The sequence below is a fragment of the Balaenoptera physalus genome (genome assembly GCF_965194825.1).
Source record: "Balaenoptera physalus genome assembly, chromosome: 5".
Classification (NCBI taxonomy): Eukaryota; Metazoa; Chordata; class Mammalia; order Artiodactyla; family Balaenopteridae; genus Balaenoptera; species Balaenoptera physalus.
In genome coordinates, this window is record NC_138884.1 from 83,792,814 (window position 1) to 83,810,931 (window position 18,118).

At 36.8% G+C, this 18,118-nt stretch overlaps 1 protein-coding gene across 7 annotated transcripts in view; it reads left to right on the top strand.

Annotated features, from left to right (window-relative positions):
• ATP8A1 (ATPase phospholipid transporting 8A1) overlaps window positions 1–18,118 on the top strand; it is a 237,728-nt gene that overhangs the window by 184,143 nt on the left and 35,467 nt on the right. For all 7 annotated transcript variants that reach the window (XM_082464159.1, XM_082464158.1, XM_082464162.1 and 4 more), the window contains 5 exons: window positions 6,100–6,174; window positions 6,279–6,401; window positions 10,059–10,137; window positions 15,263–15,324; window positions 17,514–17,570. In XM_082464159.1, the coding sequence (XP_082320285.1) occupies window positions 6,100–6,174; window positions 6,279–6,401; window positions 10,059–10,137; window positions 15,263–15,324; window positions 17,514–17,570 (396 nt within the window). The remainder of the gene's footprint in view (window positions 1–6,099; window positions 6,175–6,278; window positions 6,402–10,058; window positions 10,138–15,262; window positions 15,325–17,513; window positions 17,571–18,118) is intronic.

An 18,118-nucleotide genomic window follows, 5' to 3' on the forward strand; every position in this document is an offset into this window, starting at 1 on the left:
ACTTACAATTGCTAATGAAGTAATGTGTTCGGCTTTTAAAAGACTACAAACTATGTAGCATTTTTTTTTATAAAGTTCAAAAACATACGAGAGAAGTCAGTACACTGTTTAGGGATGTACACAAGCATAACTGTGTTTAAAAAGAAAAGGAAGGGAATAGTGGACATAAAACTGAGGCTATCAGTTCTACTAAGGGGTCTAATCAGGAAAAATACACAGGTAGTTTTGCTAATATTGGTCATCTTGTAGTTCTTATTATGTTTCAGACTTACATAATTATATACAAGTATTCTTGCTGTTCGGGTCTGTTTTGGTTTCTGAGTTTGGTAGGTAAAAAGAGTCTAGATAATGAGGAGTTTGTCTAAGAATTATCAGAATAATTCAGTTCCTGTGTCCAAGGAATTTCTATATTCCTTTTCATGTAGCAAATATAACATCATTTTTTAACATGAAAAGTTAACCTGGGTCAGGAATATCACTTTTAAAAGGATGCATTTTGTTCTGCAAATATTTTTGCAGTTACCTGCTGGATGCCAGGCACCAGGCTTAGTTCACCAAGTACGAAGTAAATCAAGCAAGGTTCCTAGCCTTCAGAAGCTTGCCAATAGAAATCTAAAACAAGCCACATGTGTAATTTTACATTTTCTGGGAACCACATTAACAACAAGTCAAAATTAAAGCCCAAATTAATTTTAAATTATATTTCATTTAACTCGGTATACTCAATAGTATTATTTCAACATGGAATCGCTATAAAAAATTACTAATGCAATATTTCACATTCTTTTCTTCATACTAAGTGTTCACAATCTGGTGTGTATTTTACACATGCAGTATATCTCAGTTTGGACTAATCACATTTCCAGTGTTCGCGAGCCACATGGCCAGTGGCTGCCCCCCTGCAGAGCACAGCACCAGTAGATGAATAAGTAAACTGAACACTCAGGATGTGATAAATAAGTTATTTATCTTTTTTTTTTTTTTAACATATGACCATTTTATCATCAGAAGCTGTATTTGTAATACTTAAACTCTAGGTGTTACCAGTTTCTTGCTCCTCTTGCAGCTTCACAGAGCATGACAATGAGCTCTCCATAGCTTGTTAAGAAAACCCTCCATCTTCCAGTGTCAGAGGACCTGCCTACACCCTCATAAATCTGCCCTGGGGTCCCTTACAGATGTTTGTTTATGCCACCTTGCCCTCTACTCTGTTGACTGTTTCTACACATCTATCAGAAGAGACACCACCTAACCATATGCCATGTGGAAATGATATCCCATACTTCACACCCCAGAAGTAACACCATAAACAAAACAATCAGTAGACTCCACATTTCCCCTATTGATACATTAGTTGGGAACTGCTGTATATTTGCTTCAGCTGTTCTTTATGCCTCTGTCTGAATGTTTATCTCCTTAGCAAAATGTTGATTGAGCATAGTTCTTATTATGAGTCAGACTAATAAAAATAAAACTTAGTTTTGAAGTGTGCAGGCAGTTTTATTTATTGGTCACTAAAAATCTATAATTAGGTTGCAACCCATTAGATAAAATAAACACTTTAAATACTTGGAAACATAAATAAGATAATCTATGAATTTACTTATTGTTCATTACTGCTGAATTTGGTCTGGAATAGTGTGTGTTTTGAAGCAAAATGCACTTCCAAAATAGCTTATGAGATCACACAAAATATTCTTTTTGTTTATATAAATTTGTGATTATTTTCTAATATAATTATTTGTAATTCCCAGTCTCCCCTATAGTCCTAACTTTTCTAGTTATATTTTCTTCTCATCCCAAAGCATTGACATTCAAAAGAATATCAATTTATACAGTTTATTTACATATACTCTTGAAGGTACAAGGAGTTTAAAGCCACTGGCAGCAGTAAATCTGCTTACAAAATATTAATTTTGTAAAAAGAAATGAGTACTCAACTTGCCACTTCTTAAATCTATTTGACAATCAACAATGAAGTGGTCAAAATTATGTCTAATGGGAGAAATAAAAGATATTAAGCTCAAATGAAAAACTAAATCTGCATGCTCTGTTTCAAATCCAGAGTTATGTGATTTGTGGTTGATTAGCCCTAAATTTTACTAGGCTTTGAATTTAAAGCCTCTTCGAGAGATATTTAACACTGATCAGATTCTTTACATGTTGAAAGGGAAGTAAGTCCTAAACTTTACTGGAAATCTCATTCTTAAGTTATTTTTCTTTTAACAGTTTATGGAAATGTATTTTGAATATAATTCAACTATTTTGGAAATGAATTGACCTCTTAAATCAATTCCCAGATACCCAACTTTTGCCAGCTAAAACAAGTTCTGCAGATGTTAATGGCTCATGTCAATACTGTGAATGAATAGACAGAAAACACATCATTGAATGTCTCTAGTGAGGACAACTGCCAGTCTCGAATCTCCCCTTTCAGTTTTTTGTGCTGTTCAGGCGTGGGAGCAGAATACTCACTGACTATTTGTAAGCTGCTGTTTAATATGCAGAAATGCTCCATCGGGGAAATGTCTGTGAAGTTTTAACTGCCACGCCTCTACTAGGACATGGAAATTAGAAAATAATACCAGGACAGGCAGGTCTGAAGTTTCCTTGCTAATAAAGGAATGGTATGGAATGCTATGGGTTTTATAGATTATCTGCAAGAACTGCTTTTGCCATCGCCATACTGCCAGGAATGTCACTATCTAGCTACTCCGTTGCCATAAATTACAGTCAAACAAATAAATACAGATTTGGCAGGTGGCAGTATAAAGCACTTGCTTATGGTGGCCGCCCAGCAGCAACCCTAGGTGTTCACTGAAATTACTGACATTTTCTAAAGAGATTTTTTTTTTCAGTTTCTCTGAAACATCTGACTCCTTCCTAGCAAAATAAGACCTTTTCTTCCAAATAATCAGTCACATCCAGGTTTTCCAGCAAGATCCCAAAGCAATGTAGCGTTTCTAATTTCCAGAAGCTTTGATTAAAGTCAATGAGGTGATACTTTCCCAGCAAGTTGTGCTGGGATATGGATTTCCTGTGACTTTAAATAATTTAGATACCTCCCCAGAGGGGCTGATGTTTTCTTTCTGCATCCATGGTTTTGTTGAGTCAAAGGAGGGACTTTTATGTGTTTATAGTAATTTAGGTGTTGTTTTATTAAGTATGGGATGCATTTCTAATATATCTTTTAACTACAAATCTCAGACTAACTTGAAATCAGCCTTCTGGTAGACTTCTTCACTGTTAAAAAAACCTCTTTTCCTTTAAAATATGTAAACTTCAATGCCAAAATGTTTGTATGAAGATGTGTACTATATTGGAAGGATCAACTCCTATCTAGTCATTTCTCCTTTTTTAAAAAAAGAAATTAGAATATTAACTTTCTAAAGTGCAGGAAGAGTCTTTCTAGAAACATGCTCACATACCTTTCAGTAGGAAAAATGAAACGGTAAAAATGTGTTGATAGCTTTCCACTTAAAAATGTCTGCATTTCTCTCATAAAGCCTTCAAGTGGTGCATTTTAAAATAAACTTGGACCGCGAGCATGCTGGTTTATTTGCAAGTTATTTTGAACTGGAAACGTTATGTAAATATCCATTGATTTGAGGGAGATTCCTAAATTTCAAGCTCGTAGTGGTGTTTTAATCAGCACGGAAAGTTACGTAGAAAGAGGCCAGGAGGCCATTCACATTTACAAATGTTTATTAACACACACATTTATTAACATAAATTTCTCCTATTATGCAGTATTGATGATTACAAATGCATTTATAACTATAAGCTTTGAGCCAAATCATGTCCATTAGAGGAATTTGGTACGCATGCAGCTTTGGCTTTCTTCAGACCAATGAAGATTAGACTGCATCTTCTTAGACTACTAAGGCCATAACTGAAAGTTTGTGTTTAAAAATTCTTTATATTACCATCATACCCTAAGAAATCTGAATACCACAATAGATCACAGTCGCCTTCGGGGAGAACATTACCATCACCCAGAGCATCACAAATATGTATTTACATAATCCACATCTCAAAAAGGCCAAGTGTGAAAACACAATAGATAGCGTTGAAGTCTGTCTTGTCAATTTGTGTCTACTTAATGCTTTAAAAAAAAAAAAAAAAGTTTAAAGTCAGCAGCACCCCAAAGAGTAAATTTAACTTCATGTGACGATGCTGAGTTCTTTTAAAGTTTGCACATAGCAGTGAATGATCTGGCTTCTAGCAGAGGGCACATGTTCAAATTTTTTCTGTAAATATATGTAGCAAAGCAAGTTAAGAATTTCAGATTTGCCTCTGATTTCTATGCTTCTGTTCTTTTTGTTGTTAACGTGTGTTACAAGCCTAACACAATTTGGACTTATTTTTCATGTGCTATTGCTACTTTGTTCTCTTTTCCATCTCATGAAGCCGACACTGGTTTTTATATACACTCAGTCATTCCTTTCCGCTATAAAAAGGAAAAAGATCAATGTGGGTACAGAAACTGTTCATAGGGAGGCCAGCCTGGGTACATACTGATAAATGGTGAATTTGTAGCAGTTCATGCTTCCGTAATGAGGTTAAATGAAACGTGAAGTGTAGCAAAGTCCCTGCAACTCCAATTCAAAAATTCACTTGACCGGCATGTCCAGACCGCTGTCCCCTAACTGGTTTTCGGTTGTTGTTGTTATGTTTTGGCTTTGTGTTTGTGTTTATGTAATCTCATTGTTGGACCAGACATTTTACTCTTCCAGATGAATGTGATTTTTAATTACATTTTACGTCTGCTTTTTAAAAAAATAATTCGGAGATTATTGATTTACTGATATTCACTTTAATTTTCCATTTGTCTTAAACATGCTGGAGAAAGTTTCCCTATACTGCCCCTTAATTTTGTAGCCAAAGTTAAGCTTTCTGTTTTTAAGAGAACTGCAAAATGTATAAGAACGTGTTGCTCTATTAAAGATTTGTTTTTAATCAAAGCATAAATTTAAGCTACAAAATATTTTTATATAAAGAAGCACATTTATTATATTAAAAAATATATTTTTCATATATAAATTCAAATTTTGCATTCTGATGGCTATAATTATCAAGAACCATAAAAAAAAAAAAAAGTTATGTTCTTTGACCCATTAATTCTACTTCTAAGAATTCATCCTAAAAGGAAAAAGAAAAAAGGACATGAGGAAATTTTGGAGGTGATAGATAATGTCTGTTACCTTGATTAGGCGATGGTTTCATGCATGCATATGCCCAAACTCACCAAATTGTATACATTAAATGTGTGTCATTTTTGTATGTCAGTTATACCTCAATAAAGCTATTTTTATTAAAAAATAATTCATCCTAAGAAAGAGATGTTTACGATTTCTGTACAAGAATATTCAGTTCGGAATTATGTATAATAGCAAAAACCAGAAGCAAGCTAAATATCCAGAAGCAAGCTATAAAATAGTTATAGCCACACTGTAGGGGATATATGTCCATTAACGTCATTTTAAAGGACATGTAACAACTTAAGAAAAATGTGTAGTATATAATGTTAAGGAGAGGAGCAGGACATGACACAACATATAGCTTTCCAGTAAGATAAATCTATGAATGTATATAAGTGAACTACTACATGAATACAACCAAAGTGGAAGAAAACAAATGGTGATGGTATCATTATAGGAAACTATTTTATTTTCTAAATAAACAAATTTTTAATTATAATGAAAACAACAATAATCTTTAAATAGCTATCAGAAGGTCGATATTTTAAAAGGGAATTAAAGCTCTAAGATTTTAATTGCATAAAATATATTCTCTAAAGTGCCTTTTAGGAAACAAGGTTATATCTAATTTTTTTTTAAAGTCTGTGATTGCCCATTGATATAGTTCTTTTTTGATTCAACAAGTGGAACCAATTCTGACTTAAATAGCAAAGACCTTACGAAAGAATCCCTTCAAATTAAAAAGCAAACCAAAAAAAAATGCCATTTTCAAGAGAGTCGTGAAAATACTATGTCAGTGAGGCTTTTATGCAGTGGTTGAGTATACAGCAGATTCTAAGCAACGAATTTATGGTTTTTGTGTTCTAATTTGGGGGGTTTGGGATTGTTTTCTTCCTAGATCTGGTTTGCTTTCGTTAATGGCTTTTCTGGACAGATCCTCTTTGAGAGATGGTGCATAGGTCTTTATAACGTGGTAAGTTTAGGACTTTTTATTATTCCTGTTCTATTGAATACTTTGAGATAGACGTTCACCCTCCATTTGGCTGCCTGGTATAATGACGAGTTTGTGCACTTTAGATGTTTACAGCAATGCCACCCTTAACTCTGGGAATATTTGAGAGATCATGCAGAAAAGAGAATATGTTGAAGTATCCTGAATTATACAAAACATCTCAGAATGCCCTGGACTTCAACACCAAGGTAGGAACCAGTGCCCTGGTGGGACTTGCTTTACTGCTCCGATTGCTTGGGGCATTGGATCTTCTAAAGCCAAGGAAATAACTCCAGGGTCCTGACCATGGCAGGTCAGATTTGCTTAGGGTTCTGATATGGACTGAGAAGTTGCTTTGTTTTGTTTTGTTTTGTTTTGCTATAAATTTGAACTATAGCCACAATTCACTGGGGTTTGCCAGGCAGCAGTAAACTGGGTCTAGCAGGCAGAAGAGGTGCCCCTTTGGCCCTCTGACTTTCTGTCTTTACAGTGTTCTGGGGCAATGGTCCCTCCTCACAGGGGTCAGTACTGCAGGACAAGGACTGTCCTTACACATATAAAGTGGTGAGAGGTAATATATCATTCTTTTCTCATTTTCTGTTTTGTGGAATAACCTTGTCCTTATTGGAATATTAGGTTGTTTGTATTGGGCATTGAAAATATAGTCTCTGGTAGATAACTCAGCCATAATACTCAGTATTTCCAAGACATAAAATTTAATACAAGATTAAATATCCAACACTTTATCTAAAATCATATTCCGGGTTTATGTCCTACATAACAAGCCATGGGCTCCTGTCATCTTTGTGGTCCATGGTATTTCTTCATCTCAGCAACAAAAATATCTAATTTCCTGAAGAGTTTACTTTCCTGCAGTTATTTATTCTAAAATGCTTCCACTAGTATGTTAGTAATTCGTGTTTCTATCCAGTGTGAGGGAGGAAAAAAATTTTTTTAATTTTATAACAGTCAAGGTGGATGCCGTTTTGAAACGATAATAAAAGTATCAAATACACCTTCACAGAATTTTTTCCCAGTCAATATAGTGCATGTTTATTATGTTATGCATGCTATGTTACTAATAATTACATGTAACCTAAATTCAGTGTTTTGAATTTAGGAAATTAATGTAGGATATTTTAAATATTTATTATTTCATAAAATTCTCAAATGACATTTGTTCTCAGTATATCAAGGGAATAGAGTGAAACGGGTGTGTCAGTGCCTCTAACCTCCTACAGTAAATGATGATGTTAAGTTTATCACCAGGATGTTATTCATCTTCTGAGATGAGGTCTTGAAGAATGCACTGTGCACAGTGTGTCCAGGTGTGCAGATGCATACAACTTGAGGGCATGGTTTTAAACAACTGAATTTGGTTAAATTCAAAAAAAAAAAAAAACTAAAGCGTTCTTTGACTTACACCATTGGTTCTAAAAAGTATTTTTAGTGGTCTCTTAAAACCATTGCTATTTATAATATGCAATGTCTATGCTCTTATTTTTAAATGTTTTATTTTTTGATTCTTTAAAATTTAATTTTGATGTCCAGTTTGTGTTAAATTCCACTGCCTTGCTGTAATGTTTTTCATTACCTATGGTGAGTATTTTCAAGTGACGGAAAGCCATATCAGGGCAGATACAATGGACCATGAGCTCTTGTTTCCTTGAAAATGTAATCTGAGAGCTGGGAAGGTTCCAGGCCTACTGGCATGCTAACAGTAATCCTCACCGACCCAGGCAGTTACATCAACCTCAGTCACACTTCCCCATCTCCCGTAGCTCAGGCTCCACGGTGCTCTCTCAAGAGTTAACTTCCCAGCCACTACCTTGGCCATGGTACTGTTGCTTATAAACATAAACTGATCCTCACAGGATTACCCAAAACCACCCCTAGAGGGACTTCCCTGGTGGCACAGTGGTTAAGAATCCACCTGCCAATGCAGGGGACACGGGTTCGAGCCCTGGTCTGGGAAGATCCCACATGCCACGGAGCAACTAAGCCCTGTGCACCACAACCACAGAGCCTGCGCTCTAGAGCCTGTGAGCCACAACTACTGAGTCCACGCGCTGCAACTGCTGAAGCCCATGTGCCTAGAGCCCGTGCTCTGCAACAAGAAAAGCCACCACAATGAGAAGCCCGCGCACCACAGAGTAGCCCCTGCTCGCCACAACTAGAGAAAGCCCGCATGCAGCAATGAAGACCCGATGCAGCCAAAAATAAATAAATAAATAAATTTATTTATTTAAAAAAAAAAAACTCTTCTAGAAAGTCACATCCTTTCATGCCCTTTGCATATGGCGACTTGGAAACAGCTTTGTGGCCAGTGAAAAGGTGTAGCAGGTCATATATAGTTTTAATGTGTGAGCATCCTTCCTTGTACTTTTTGCTATTCTTTTGTTGTATACAAAGTATTTCACTGTCTGCAAAGCCCATGCATTTAGAAAAGTCACCAGATCAACCCAAACAGATTCTACAACTCCAGTATTCATTTAAATATTTATAGATACACAAGATGCCAACAATTTTTATAGGGTTTATGGTTTTTTCTAATGATTTCAGTGAAAATTATTTGAATAAATCCCATATGAACATTTTAAAATTCAGGGACACATGGTTACAAAATGCATATTTGTATACACAGCAATTGCTGCGGGTCCCCAGTGTAGAAGCACTGTTGCCCTGAATGATGATGATTACGTTTGTTATGGTAAAAAGGGTCGGAGGTTCTGAGGTCATGACAGGGGTTAAAGGATTAACATGTGACAATAAGTATCAGTCAGGAAAATGGAAAAGTAGAACTAATTTTTCTTGCACCCACCTGTGCTTTCTGTCAAATAAAAACTTGCAGTAATGACATAGTGAGGAGAAGAGACAAAGGTTAATGAGTAACACAAGTTCAAATGTGTAATGTATTGGAGCGTAAATTGGATCATACAACCCGGTGTGGCTGGGTGAACTAACAAAGGAGGTTGAGATCACAGTGGAAAATTTTGGGAGGCAGGCAACTTAATTTCTGTTGTTTGAACAGCTTAAAACTGTTAATACATGCCTATTTTATTTAGCATAGGTTTTGTTTGCAAGAAGCAATTTTGAATGACAAAACTGCAACCATTCAAAGGGCCATAAGAGTTCTAAACAGTTTTTCTATAACTTAATCTTTCACATCCATGTTACAAAGAAAAGATCAGTGATACTTGCTTTCTTGTTCTTAAAATACAATAGATGAGAAAGCAATAACAATTAAATGACGTTATAATTGTATGAAGTTTGATGCTGACAGGTGTTTAAAAATTATGAAAGTCTTTTATTACTTCGGTCCTAGTGAAAATGCTTTGCTTTAAGGAATTATACAACTTAAGTGTTATACTTGCTATTTTGTGTGTGTGTGTGTATGTGTGTGGAGGGAGAGAGAGAGAGAGAATGCACTATATCCTTACCATTAAAAAGTTTACACTTTTATTGCCCATGGAAAAGAGAAAGTAGGGATTTCACTAAATTACAATCTTTTCAAATGTCTATTCTTCTGGAATTATGAAAATAGTCCCACTTAAAGAATTTCACGGTCTGCAGTTATTTGAAATTTTATTTTCTTTTTCAGGCAGAAATTTAAACTTTTAATACTTGGTTTTTAAGAAGTAGAAAAAATTTCAGTGAAGCTGAAAAAACATTTTGAGAAACATAAAAATAAATAAATGACCCATGAAGGTCTAAGAGGCAGAAAGTGTCTGTCAGTTCTATTAATTCACAGTGGTGGCCCGAGAGAAACACGTTTTGTGAATCTAGCTCACAGATAAAAAGAAAGGTCAGGGTTCACAGAGCTAGTTTATCGCAAATGGTTCTCATGGATTTTTGTTTTCCCTCAGGTTTTCTGGGTTCATTGTTTAAATGGCCTCTTCCACTCAGTTATTCTGTTTTGGTTTCCACTAAAAGCCCTTCAGTATGGTAAGTAGAAAGGATACGCATGCTAAGAGATGACTTTTTACTTGTTTAGAAAAATAATTCATTGTCAATATACGTTAAAAATTATAGCAGTGTTTCGTGTTATGGTATTTTTCCTTAACCTAAAATACATGCATCTAAACGTTGTACACACTTTAAAGATTTTTACTGTTCCTTTGGGAGCAAAGTGATTTAATATATGCAAAGCCTGTCTTCTCTACTTCTCATGTTTTCCAAACTTGCAGAGAGTTAAATTTTAGGGCTCTTTTTTTTCCTCTGTTGATGTACAGTTTGAAGACAATAGTGCTAATATTTTATGTGATCTATTTATTATACCTGTGAGGCTTGTATCAACTCTTTATACTGAACCTAATAAGACATGCTAGTACTTTCAAGTACTTGAGCCAGAGCTTTAAATGAGATTTTTAATATGTTTTTAAGTTCATCTTGGAGTGTACACTTTTCTCTGCTTGCTTTGAGGGGGTGATGTTATTCTGTCAGTTTTGAGAGATAGGCTTATGGTGAATTTCCTCTACACATAAAAATGATTAAGTAGCCACTTTAGAAAAGAGGTCCCTGGGACGCTTAAGCTGGTGCTACCGTGTCCGGAGCAGAACTTGCCCTGAGATCCTGAGGAAGATGGCTGACCATTCAGCTCTCAAACTACAGTACTTCAAACATGACACCTCCACCCAAGGATCTTTGCGTCCTTTAGAGGTACTGTGTGTCCTTTAGAGGTACTGGCCGTCCTCTCAGCCTGTGAGTTAACGCTGGCCCATGAAATGCAGTGCCAGATGTTCTATCCCACCTACAGAGGGATCCTTGTAAAACATAAATCAGACCAGGTGCCTCCCTCCGCAAAACCCCACAGGCTCTATCACATTTAGAAAGAAATCCACAGCCCCAGCCTTGGCTAACCACACCCGGCTCTCCTTCTTCCCCAGCCAGCTTTCCCCCTCACCGCGCTCCAGCCCGCAGGCCGTTGTGCTCTTCCTCATCTTCACCAGATGTTCCAGCTGCTCTCTCCCTCCCGCCCTCGGGTCTGTGCTCGGAGAGGCCCTCCCGGATCGCCCTGCCTCAGAGATCCACCAACCCCACCCCGGCTGCCCCCCTCTCCCCATCCTCCTGTATCCTCTTCATGGTGCTTGCCTATCGGGTGTGATATATTTGCTTTTTTTTTTTTTTTTTAATAACTATCATTCTCCTCTGTTAGAATCAAAGCTCCAGAAGGGCAGGGAACTGTCCATTTAGTTCACTGTTGTTTTCGTAGTGCCTAGAGCAGTGCCTGGCTCACCGTCAGTACCCAGTCCATTGTGGAGAAGTTCATGAGAGCATGAGTGGGAGGGTGTGAGTGTCACAGAGAAGGCAGTACTTTCATGTCCTAGTCGCAGATTTTCATCTCATTCCTTTATTAACTACTCTGACAGTCCAACAGTGAATACTTCTCATTTTCTGGGCCATAGAAATAAGTGTGGTAAGAAAATCTAATTAAATATAAAATATTGACCCAGTGGGCCAGGAGAGTCACAGTGGCATTTTTTTTTTTAGATAAAATTTACATACCATAAAATTCACCCTTTTAAATTGTACAATTCAGTGGTTTCTAGTATATTCACAGAATTGTGCCAATGTCCCCACTTTCTGATGCCAGAACATTTTCATCACCCCCTTCCCATGAGCAGTCACTCCTCATTTCCCCTCCTCCTCCCCCAGCCCCTGGCAACCACTGATTTTTGTCTCTGTGGGTTTGCCTATTCTGGACATTGCATATAAATGGAATCATAATATGTGACCTTAGTTCATACTTGTTGCGGCATGAATCAGTACTTCATTCCTTTTTATGGGTGAATAATATTTCATTGTATGTATAGACCACATTTTGTTTATCCATTCATCAGTTGATGGACATTTGGATTGCCTTCACTTAGGGGAGCCATAGGGTGTTGAAATCTAGGGTACGATACAGAACTTTAGACAAGTTCTCCAGGTAGTTTATTTTCATAACGCAAAATCAATGTAGGTATGAAAAACTAGGAATGTCCATCTATGAAACTGCTATTTTAGTGTTCTAAATCAGGAAAAAAAGAAACTTAATATCAAAAGTAGCTCAAACCAAGCGGCCTCCAAATCACCGTACCAATCCAAAACACTTCAGCAGTGACAGGGTTTGAAAGGAATTCCTAAGTAATTCCAGCCCCAGAAGAGCAGATCCCGAGTCTCCCTTTGCATTTGTCTGGGGAACTGCCAAAGCCAGCCAGCCTCAGCAGAACCAGTTTGCAAGGGGTGCTGTCTGAGGAACCCAAATCCAGCCAAGTCCAGAGAACATGTGCTTTCTCTTCTTAAGAGATAATAACATATAGCATAAATTGTGTTTTAACATTCTGCTTTTTTTGTCTTGTTTTTATTTTTAAATAAGAGTTTTTGTTTTCTTTAGCGTTTGAAAGGATGGGGTACAGAAGAAATAGAAATAACTATGTAATGTACTGCTAAATATTCATTCATTCACTTGCTTCAGCGTTTCTCAAAATATGGTCACCTGAGAATACTCAAGACCTTTTCAGGTCCATGAATAAGGTCAAAATTTAATAGTTTCAAACTTTTTATATTATCAAGACATTATTTGTCTTTTTCATTGCTGATGCAAGAGGAATAGTGGGTAAAATTGCTGGTACCTTGACACAAACAGGGGTACAATTGTATTAGTAGTCATTCTTTACTGCCATGCACCCACGTTAAAAAAACAACCCCAAAAAGCTATTTCACTTAAGAATGCCCTTGAAGAAGCTGTAAACCTAATACTTTTATTAAATCCTGAAACTCGATACACATCTTATGAATATTCTGTGTGACAAAATGGGAAGTATGCGTAAAGCACTTCGGCTGCATACCAACATGCAGCAGCTTTATCAAGGTAGAGTGTCTTGGGGCTTGTTTGAGTTGTGAGCTGAGCCAGCTACTTCCATGAGGTTACAGAATCGTGCATAAGTAAAAGATCCATTCAAAATGCAAAATGGACCAATGGATTTTTTTTAAGGTTAGGTGTATTTTTTTTTTTATTGTAACATGGGTTTATAGCATTATGTAAGTTTTGTGTGTACAACAGTATATCTCTACTTCTATATGCACGACAGCATGCTTCCCACCAAAACAGTTTCAGATTCTACACTGCTACTAACCTTTAGGAAACTATCTCCGCCACTGTAAGAAACTTCTTGAGTTTTAAAGTAGTATCAAGGAATAACCACAATTATTAGAAAAGACTACTAAAATACTTCTCTCCTTTATAACTCCAGCTCTCTGTGAATTTGGATTTCCCTCATATATGGCAACCAAAACAATATGAGAATCCAGCTCTGTTAACCCAGACATTAAAGAGATTGTAAAAATGTAAAACAGTGCCAATTTTCACACTAATTTTTTTGTTTGGGAGAATAGTTATATTTCATAAAATCTGTTTTTAAAATCTGTTACATATATAGGGTATATTACTGTTAGGTAAATCAATACAAATTTTTCAAATTTCTGTCTTAATTTCTAATTTGGTAAATATTGGTAGATATAGACCACATAAACAAAAGCTTTGAGGGATTCTTAATAATTTTTAAGAGTGTAAAGGGGTCCAGAGACCAGAAAGTTTTAGCACAAATAATTTACCTAAATCATCCAAATGCCAAATGCCTGATAAACGCAACAACAGGCTTTTAACTTTTTTCCTTGATTCGATTTTGAAATGAATCTCCAGCTTATGACAAACCAGTGATGACTAGAAGGTTTAGTTGGACCCAACTACGATTATTTTTGATAACTTGCTTATATTGACTAAGGGACCTAACCAATGTGCCACATAGCAGAAGCATGGAAGTCCAGAAGTAACCACAAGATGCTTTCAGTTATTTTGTAGATTTGAGTTGGTTAATTTGGTTCTATGAAAGTTCACAGATTAATTGCAGACATTTATGTCTGTCCACAACATACCCACAAGACATGTTAGCACGTCAGATCCTGTGTCCTTCATCATGGGATACTCCATAGAGAAAGGTAGTCTCCTAGGTTTCTGGGCTGCCCCTTAAGCAGCCCTTCCTGGCTACTTTTATCTGAAAACCTTAGAGGGGAGGCAGGGTCACACTGTGGAGCATGGCTGGGTGCTTTATATATTTAACTTATTGTAATCTCAAAGCTCCTCCAAAGTAGGGAGTTTCACTCAATCTTTTAAGTGAAGAAACTGAATTCAATGGAGATTGATTATAAATAAACCAAGATGACACAACTTGTAACAGAACCTCGCCTGGTCTGTATGTCCAAAGCTCACCTGGCTCTCCTTGTTTCTTCATACCAGCACCATGCTCCGTGTCTCCTCTCAGTTTACTCTAACATATTTTGTACTTCCATATTAGACTTTGAATAAATATTGTCAAATATGTGCATAAGTAAAATACTGTATGACACATACCATAGGTTTTAAATTTTTCAATGGTACCAATGATTAAATGATTGTTATTTTTTAATTTTTTATTTGATTTTTTTTAATCAGTAATAGTGATTTTGGTTTGTCAGTACCACTCCCTTCATCTAAAGCCATGTTTGTTAGTCATTGCTAGAAAAACAAAATACCTTTAGATGTACCCCTGAATTCAGCCAGATCCTCAAAGAGGCATGTGCCTGGAATTATATTGGTGCTCCCCAGCCCTCCGTAAGTTGCTTTTTTGGTCCAGTGCCAACAACTTCGAGAGATAGTAAGAAGGCTCCCTAAAGCCCTCATCTATACTGTTAAAAAGTTCTGTATTAAGGGTTCAGAATGCCTTCTGTCTTACTGCCCATAACATTAAGCTCCACTTGAACGATTTTTTTTTTTTTTTAAATCTCACGAACCCTGAGAATTGGTTAACAAGTCCAGTTTCCTTCTTCATGTTGACTGTTGGAAATTTGATTTTCATTTGTGACCCATATTAAGCAACTTTATGAGACTTCATACAGTGTTTTGTTAAATTAGCCTCGTTTCTGGCTCCATTGTATGGCTCTTGGTTCCCCTTCTTTTGTTCAGCACTCCTAAATTGACTTGTCTTTGAAAGGATTCTGAAAGGACCTCAGTTATTTTCGGTTCTAGCAAGTCTCTCTTCTTTTCATGCAGGTACTGTATTTGGAAGTGGGAAGACCTCTGATTACCTGCTGTTGGGAAACTTCGTTTACACTGTGAGTGTGGAACATTTGCCTCGTTTGCATATAAAATTGAATCTTCATATGAGCTCGTTTTCAGATTTAAATGTGTGTATTTCTGGATTTAAGGGTTGTTTACACTTCCTCTTAAAAATGAAATGAGATGTTTTGACTGGTAAGAGATTATTTTATATTAGGGTATAAAAATGTCATTTAGGTTCACTGACTTTATAGGCCTTTGGTTGCTCTTATTTTCAATATTCCTTCTTTACGCTTATTGCCTCACTTTCCCTTTTTCTCTTCCTTGTCCCTTCTTCCTCAGTTTTATTTTACTGCCCTTGTTCATATTTTTTTGCTTTCCTAAATTTATGGCAAATAGTACCATTCTACTTGGGTGTTTAACCAATAATTATTCTAGAACTTAATGAAAATAAAGTTGGGAGAGAAATCTCCACTCTTTTGGGACGGTTAACCCACGCAAGGCATGGACCTCGCTGTGTTAAGTCACTATGTCAAACACTTACGGAAGATGCACAGTTGAGTGTGAGCCGCACCCTGCCATTAAAGAGCCAAAAAAAGGTTTTAAAACCATTTTTCCCTCTAAGGTCAAAAGCTCCACTTGGATGCAAATGCTCAAGGTCACACAGTTAGTCTCTAATAAAAGTTTATTCCAACCTTGAACTCTGAATTCTCCAGCCAGTGTCCCTTCCTCTCCATGGCCCCCAAGAGGGGGCAGTGTGCTGTCCTAAATACTAAGTGGCCATTGGTACGGCTGACTCAGTTGGTGGAAAAACTATAATACGATGTTTAAATAACTGAATAATAGGAAGTTAAGACCATTAAGTAACAGAGGGATTAAGGTTTTGGCAAATCGAGGCTCTCCTTTCCATTGACCTCAATGAAGTAGTAAAAAAAAAAAAGGGAAAACACATTTCGGGGGCTGGTGGTTTGTTCTCGTACAACATGAGTGCAAAACAGAAATAATACTTGATGGACTAAGTTTAGAAATAAAGTAGATGGCATAGATGTCTACGAAGGACTTTAAAGTATCCAAGGCTTAAGAGAGAGTATTTCTTTAACTTTGTGTGAAAATCTCTCTCTTGTTTTAGAATTTTTTATATAGCTTAAATACTTAAATTTTAATGAGTTTTATTTCTACAGATATTTATCCTAAATTGCTGTTAGATATCCCGCTGAGAAAGCTCAAATGCTTCACTTTGTCCTGACTTTCTGACGCCACTGGAAAGCATCTAATACTGTGTACAGACCCTTGCAGTGCCCAAAAGTAGGACTGCGCCCTTGCAGCTCTCACCACTGATCACCAGTGCTAGGCAAGCGTCACACTTCCATCCCAGCAAACTACTGAAAGTGCCCCAAATTCCTTTGACTACTAACAGTATTTAATATTTTTGATTATAAATAGATAATAATAGATAATGCTGCAGTGCTAAGCACTGTTCTTGGTGTTTTACCTATAGAGTAGGTAAGCTTTATCAGTCCCAGTTTACAGATGAAGGAGCTGAGACACAGAGAGGTCAAGTAATTTGCCTTGTGCCTTATCAGAACAGTTAATAAATGATGGAGTCTTGAGCACAAATAGTCTGACTCCAGGGCAATATAGTCTGACTCCATTTAGCCATTATGCTATCCTGTGGAAAACACAGGGCAGTTCTTTAAACCCGGGTCCCCCTACTTTAGAATTAGTAGCATGGGCACCAGTGACAATGGGTGTGTACAGCATGGAGATGGAACAGGCTCTTACATTCTACTCTGCAGGGTTTCAGGTAAGTAAAGTTACAGAGTAAGTGTTCAGATTTCTAAATATCCAGTTACATTACTTTTACAGTTTATCTTTAAAATTTAGAAAATGGAGGCTTTAAGTACTACAGTTGATAAAAAATAAAATTAAAGCAGGCTTGGAAACCCAAGATTACTATAGATGATTCTCCATCATTATTCATGAATTGTGCAAGAAGTAGGCAGGCCCATGCTCAGAAGCTCATGGCTGGACTGTCAGCCGGTGAGGGAGAGGAGAAGGCAGGGAAGGGAGTCGGGAATGTGATGCTGTAAATGGCACTTCCAACCGGTCGTGAGCATGGCCACCCAGCTAACTCACTTGTTTCTTTGCTTGTTGGACGTACAAGTCAAGCTGTGAATCATCTACCAGTCCAATTTGATGAACTATCATATTTATGAAATAAAATAACATTTCCCTTCTGTTTTAGTTTGTGGTCATAACTGTGTGTTTGAAAGCTGGATTGGAGACATCATATTGGACCTGGGTAAGAGAATCTTTAGTCACAACCGAGGACTATCACATTTACTTATGTGTTGTCACTAATTTTTGTTGTTGTTTTTCGTTCTAACTACATGTGTCCCTTTACCCTAGTTCCACAGGTTGTTAATTATAGTGGGGGTTGGGGGGGAAGCAGTCAGAAATAGACTGGGGGGAACTAGAGACTCTAGTGTGGAAACACTGAGTAAAACTTAAATAAGTTTATTTACCACAAGACTTCTCAAGAGCCCTTAATATATTGTTGTACATTGTAAATATCCCTGGAAGGGAGGAAGCCTTCAAACTTATTGACTAGGAATCTTTTCTTAGTAGAGTGTGTCACAAGACTGGCAGAAAACTCATTGGAAAATGATTCTGAAGGCCAAAAATATCGGAGAAAGATTTGTCCTCAGACGTTTGTAGATATCCAGTCTGAATAAAACAAGTTCCATTTTAGATATGTTAGTATTGAAGTATAGTCACATCCAGGTAGAGAGACCCACCCAATAAATAAAAAGAAAGTTAGATGCTCAAGGGAAAGATGGGCACAAGAAA